This window comes from Neophocaena asiaeorientalis, unplaced genomic scaffold (assembly GCF_003031525.2).
Source record: "Neophocaena asiaeorientalis asiaeorientalis breed wild unplaced genomic scaffold, Neophocaena_asiaeorientalis_V1.1 scaffold882, whole genome shotgun sequence".
Taxonomy (NCBI): Eukaryota; Metazoa; Chordata; class Mammalia; order Artiodactyla; family Phocoenidae; genus Neophocaena; species Neophocaena asiaeorientalis.
Window position 1 is genome coordinate 43,264 of NW_020173141.1, and position 6,483 is coordinate 49,746.

The 6,483-nt window shown below is 41.0% G+C and overlaps 1 protein-coding gene across 1 annotated transcript in view; it reads left to right on the forward strand.

Annotated features, from left to right (window-relative positions):
- The window catches only part of ACE2 (angiotensin converting enzyme 2), a 64,137-nt gene that overhangs the window by 7,840 nt on the left and 49,814 nt on the right, over positions 1-6,483 (forward strand). Inside the window, exons 2-3 of the mRNA XM_024744126.1 lie at positions 3,996-4,362; positions 4,980-5,267. Of these exons, the coding sequence (XP_024599894.1) occupies positions 5,082-5,267 (186 nt within the window). The 5' untranslated portion in view covers positions 3,996-4,362; positions 4,980-5,081. The remainder of the gene's footprint in view (positions 1-3,995; positions 4,363-4,979; positions 5,268-6,483) is intronic.

Consider the following 6,483-nt stretch of genomic DNA (forward strand, 5'->3'; position numbering starts at 1 on the left):
TTTTTTTTTCTGCGGTACGCAGGCCTATCACTGTTGCGGCCTCTCCCGTTGCGGAGCACAGGCTCCGGACGCGCAGGCTCAGCGGCCATGGCTCACGGGCCCAGCCGCTCCGCGGCATGTGGGATCCGCCTGGACCGGGGCACGAACCCGTGTCCCCTCCATCGGCAGGCGGACTCTCAACCCCTGCGCCACGAGGGAAGCCCCTCCTTTCTTATTTCTGTCAGAAACATTACTCTGTCAATTTTAAGATAAGAAATTACACAAAACATTCTTTTGCTCCGACCGAAGTTGTCTTCTTAACTTGGGGAGCTAGAGGAAATTTTTGCTATAGCTATTTAGCAACCTCACCATTTATGACTCGGTTGGAAGTGGATAGAAAGTTGAGCAGTAAGTGAAAAATGGATCTCAAAGTCTGTGTACTTTGCTCGAGGAGAATGAAGACCCACCCTCAGATCTGAGCCTATGAAGAGGGAGTGTTCTGATTGAACTCCATGGTTATCTGGTTTCCATTTAGCTCTTAGCAGACAGCAAATCAGAAACAGGGAGGGGATTCGTGGTGGGCAGGGCCACTCAAAGTGCATTCTTCAAGAAGTGGCACAGAATTCAGAACCTGCAGAGACAGCAGTTAATAGCAATAAAGCTGTTTGGAGCCATTTAACGTAAAGCCCCGAAGATGTTATCACGTTATAGCCTAGTCAGTAAACGCTGTCCAAGATGATGACACTGAGTCATCTGGAAAGAAAAAGGAACACATAAAATAATGTTCAGGCAACATCCTGATTAGATGGAATGTATTTTAGAAAAATGTCTTCCTTAAATGATTAAAAAAAGCAAAACTAGTAGAGTCAAAGCAGTGCATTTTCATCTTGCTTATGTCGGGCCTGCTTATTCTCAGAATATGACAGTTTTCCTACAAAACGCTTATGGACGAGTCTCCAATCTCCCTCTTATCTCAAAGTCCACTAATTATCATACAGCTCCTCGCACTTTGAGTGGCTTGTGTTACTAGGCTCCCAGCATTTTTCTCTGTGTTCTCATGTATTAATTCATAGAATACTTAAAACGTCCCTGTGAGATGGGTAAATATGATTATCAGCTTTGAAATTAGATGTGAGGGAAATATCACCTGCTGAAAGTCACACAGCTAATCAGCGGCAGAGTCAATCCGTTAAGCTACCTGTCTTCATCTAAATGACAGTCCCATGATGGAGGAGAGCTGTCTATGCTGGGTGTCCTTCCTCACGTCTGCACTGTGCTTCAAATGACATTATTTGAGACCTATTTACTCTCTTCTTTATTTTCCTCTGGATACTCTCCTGTGTCTCTCTAAACTTGTGGGTCTTAGAAATTAGCATGATGCTCTAAATTCTTTTGTATCTAATACTTCTAGTAACAAAGTCTAAGATAGTCTAAGATGGCTTTGCTTTCTGGTGGCAGCCATGTTGGATTGATTTCTCATATTAAGCTTTTATTCAATCCTGCTTGACTGGGCAGCTGTAGTAGCTCGCTGACTGACATCCTTGCTTCTACCCTTACCCCTCAGTGTCTGTTCTCTAACCAGCAGTGAGAGTGATCCTGTTAAAACGTTTGCCGGATCACTTCTCTGCTTGAAGTCCTCCAATGTCTTGCCACATTACTCAGAGTAGAAGCCAAAGTCCTACAGTTGTCTATAAGGCCCTCCTTAGAGCTTCCTCTCCATCTTCACCTCCTGCCACTTTCTCCATGCACTGGGCTCCAGCCACAAAGGCCTCTGATGTTTTTGAGACCTTTGCACTTGCTGTTCCCTCTGCCTGGAACAGACTCCCCCTCAGATATTCATGTGGCTTTCATCCCTTCCTTCAGGTCTTTGCTCAGATGTCATCCTCTCATCCCCACCCCATCATTCACCCTCCTCCTTTCCTGCTTATTGTAAAGCCATAGTGTTTACCATCAGCTATTTGTTTCTTCCTGCTACCCCACCTCGTATAATATGATATCCACGGGAACTTTTCCTGTCTTATTCATTAGTGTATATCCAGTATCTAGAATAGTGCCTAGCATAGAGTAGGTGGCCAATAAATAATTGTTGAATCAAGATTCTTTTTTTTTAATTGAAATATAGTTGATTTACAATGTTGTGTTAGTTTCTGGTGTACAGCAAAGTGATTCAATTATACATATATATGTATATATCCTTTTTCAGATTCTTTTTCGTTATAGGTTATTACAAGATGAATATACTTCCCTGTGCTATACAGTAGGACCTTGTTGTTTATCTATTTTATATACATGAATCAAGATTTTTGTTGTTTTGGGCATGAACTGTTGTTGATCAGAGGACTGCTTATTTCTGTGCTGTGTGGTTCTTTCAGGGACATTTAGAGCTAGTTGTAGAACTTTACATTTTGTTAAATCCCTTATTGAAATGGAAGATACAAAGTAAATGAGGCAGACAACATCTTATTTGTTCCTAGTGAATCCCTAGATATATATTTGGGACCAGAGATATATATTGTCCAAGTGCAAACCGCATTCTAAAAATGATATTTCATAGTTTTTGTCTGGCGTCAATACCAAACTCTTCCATCTACCCTTCTGAAAAATAGAACAGGTTTCCTCAATTTCCACTCTCCTGTTTTTCTGGTTCTTCATTCTTTCACAGAGGATCTGTTCCTTTAGGCCAATTGTTTTTCTGGGTCCCATCCCCTGGGTCTTTAGTGGACTCTTTCCATTCTCAGAATGGTCTCAGGACACTTCTGGGCAGCTGTCAGAACACCAGCATCTTCTCAGTGGAAAGTCAACAAAACTTCCAATAATTCAGTCATCGCTTGCAGTTGGCCATTGTGAGCTAGTTTTCCTACAGGATTATTGTGACAAAATTCTCCTATTTCTCTCGCTCGTCAGAATTTCTTGGCTTCTAGATTTCTCCTGCCTCACTGTTATCTCAGGCTCCTTGTTCATCTGTTTTAACTTTCAGATTTCATATCCTGCTTTCCCTATTTCAATTTGATCACGTTAATCTGATTTTCTGCCTCAGTGTATTGGAGTTGCACTACTCCCATTTTTTTCCTGAACCCAAGAGCTTCATTCAGGAAACAACCTGAGTAGAGTTGTGTTTCAGCTTTTATTAAAGTAACATTCCACTTCTTGGTTCAGAGCCCCACACTCTGCCCCCTTTTCTCTTGACCGGTTTTTCTCTTAATGCCTGTGAAAGCGAGTGGATCTCAGCTTCCTTGAATGTGGAAGGAGCCTGACTGAAACTGCACTGATCCCCTCAGCTCACTTTCTTTTAACCTTCTTGATCATAATTGCTTAAATGTGTCAATTACTTTATTTCTTAGAAGGATCATGTCTTTTGATTCATACCAAGGGTAGTAAGAATCCACCTCTTTTTTTAATATTTATTTATTTGGCTGCATCAGATCTTAGTTGTGGCACATGAGATCTTTCGTTGTGGCATGCAGGCTCTCTAGTTGTGGCGCGAGGGCCCTGTAGTTGTGGCGCGTGGGCTCTAGAACCTGTGGGCTTAGTTGCCTCGTGGCATGTGGGATCTTAGTTCCCCAACCAGCTATCGGACCAGGGATCAAACCTGCGTCCCCTGCATTGGAAGGCAGATTCTTAACCACTGGACCACCAGGGAAGTCCCAGAATCCATCTCTTTTTGATGTAGCGGAACCAAATCCATCATCGTCACCAAAGGCGCATGTCCCTGTGCTGCTCTTTATCTACACCTCCATCATTGCTCTTAGACTATTCACAGCAACTTAAAGGCCTGTACTCTAGATTCAAACTGCATGCATTCGTATCCTGGCTCTACCACTTCCTGGCTGAGTAAGGTTTGGTCATTTATTTAAGTTCTCTGAGCCTCAGTTTCATAATCTGTACAACGATGGTAAAAATATTTTCTTCTAGGTTTGTTGTAATGCTTCAATGAGATATTCTAATGCAAAGCACTTTGAACAGTTACTTATTATTTTTTTCCTCTTCTACAATAACATGTACAACTTTGGAATAAGGAGAAGTAGTGGAAACTTTTTTAAAGGCTTGGTTACTGCCATTTCACCTGGACCTGGAAGACTTGTTTTTTGGGTAAAGAAATGTTTTCCCTGTGTGAAGGTTTCATAATCACAGTCAAGCAGGCCCATGAGCCCTGCCATTTAAAGTGGCTCCTCTCTTGTACCTATGACACTCATACCTACACCCTGGGAATGAGGACAGTGGTCCAGCTCCTGAGGTTCTACAGGATAACCACTAAAGTCTCTTTGAATTCTATGCAATGATACATGGCTATGGATGACCAGAATTTGAGATGGACACTCTCTGAATTTCATACCATGTGGTGGCATTCTGATTTCCTTGTGACCTTGACCAAGCTTTGAACAGGTAAGTGAAAGGGATGGAGACACAGAGTGAAGTTAGTCATAGAACCAGTGTTTAGCATGATCATCTGAGAAAGAGAAAAGGAGCCTTTTAAAGTTTTTCCAAGTTAAATCAGGAGAGTTAACTTGTGGAGTGGAGGGTGGTCTCATAATTTTAAAAATTGGCCCTGGAAATTAAAATTTTATCAGAAAAAAATGAATTCTATAGAGACAAGGGCAAAATCGTTTATTTAGGAAGGGAAAATGTTACCCAAATAGAGTTTCTGTGAATATGAGTGTAAAATAAAAAGGAAGGAGAGAGAAGTGACTTAATGGAATTGTCTCTAAAACGTGTAAGTCCGTTGGTCACTGTAAAATCATAACACCTTCAGTGTATCTTTAACAGATTTTAAGGAACATACTAACCAAATGGACAAGTTTTGATTTGGCCATAAAATTTGAGAGCTATGATTCTCTAGGATTAATGAATAACATTTGTTTATTTGATTTACTTTAAGAAATCATTCTAAAATCTGTTTACATATCTGTCCTCCCCAGGATGAATTTTGTGTTGGTTCAGCAGATTGTTTACTGTTTTTTCTTCTTCTTCTTCTTCTTTTTTTTTTTTATCTTCCTGCTCAGTGCCCAACCCAAGTTCAAAGGCTGATGAGAGAGAAAATCTCATGAGGAGGTTTTACTCTAGGGAAGTTGTTCAGTGGATGGGATCTTGGCGCACAGAGCAAGATGTCAGGCTCTTTCTGGCTCCTTCTCAGCCTTGTTGCTGTAACGGCTGCTCAATCCACCACTGAGGAACAGGCCAAGACATTTTTGCAGAAGTTTGACCATGAAGCTGAAGACCTGTCTTATCAAAGTTCACTTGCTTCTTGGAATTATAACACCAATATTACCGATGAGAATGTCCAAAAGATGGTGAGTTCTCTCCTATAGCTGCATAAGGATATCAGTTGCTTCTTAAAAATCAGCTTACTGCCCAGGAAACTGAAAAGGGAAATCAAAGAAATGCTCTGAGCTGTGAGGTTGGATGTTTGCCTCAGTATTTCTGATTCTGGAGTCCCAGATGCCTGAACAATTGACCTTTGGTTCATTTGGAAAATTGTTACAAAATTATTCACTGGTCTCAGTCCAGATTCGTGGAAACCAGTGAACATGCTTTAGAAAGTTGCCACCATAATTCTCATCATAGTCAGGCTTTCAAAGCAGTTCATAGAAATGCCATGAGTTATTGAGTTAATAATTTTCCCAAGCCTACAATGTCAACAGGAATGTCTAAAGACTCTACAAATGATCTATTAACTGAGAAAAATGCAACTGGAGGCTTAGTGAAAGAGCTAGCCAGTAATTAAGGTTACCAGGGGTCGGGTGAGGCTGGACTTGGGAATTCCTTCCTTGATGGTCTCGGAGCTCCGAGGGACTTCCACAGCATACGGGATCCACAGAACCCTCCAAGAAAAACCATAATCAAACCAATTCTGACAAATCTCAGAATGCTGTGGGAAAGCAAGATATTTTGTTTGACAAGTGCAAGGATTTAGGAGATTTCTTCCCTCACAGATCCCAAAGCAGTGCTGAAAACGGAGTGACATTATTTAAGAAAAGTTTTTATGACACTTGTACAGCAATACATTCTTTTAAAAATGCAGTTCAGAAGCTTCTTTTTTCAAATAGTCGGTTGCATGTAAATTAAATTACTGCTGCTCTCTGGACAGATCCAATCTGAGACCTGCTGCCTCATTTGAATTCCTCAGGAGATTTTTTTCCCCCTATCTTTCTAAAGCTTAAAGAGATCCAGGAGATTTTGACAGCCCAGTGTTGTCATAGGAGAGCATTTTTCTTGTCTCGTAGTTTGGTCTTACCTCTCTTCACCTCTTCACTGTTGCTTTTTTCTCACTTTTTATTTGATCTCTGTTGGAGGTACCTGAAGTGCATTGTGCATTTGTTTTCATTCTCTTTTTTTTTAAACATCTTTATTGGAGTATAATTGCTTTACAATGGTGTGTTAGTTTCTGCTTTATAACAAAGTGAATCAGCTATACGTATACATATATCCCCATATCTCCTCCCTCTTGCGTCTCCCTTCCACCCTCCAGAAAGAGAAAAGCAAATGCGGTACGCTAACACCGTATAT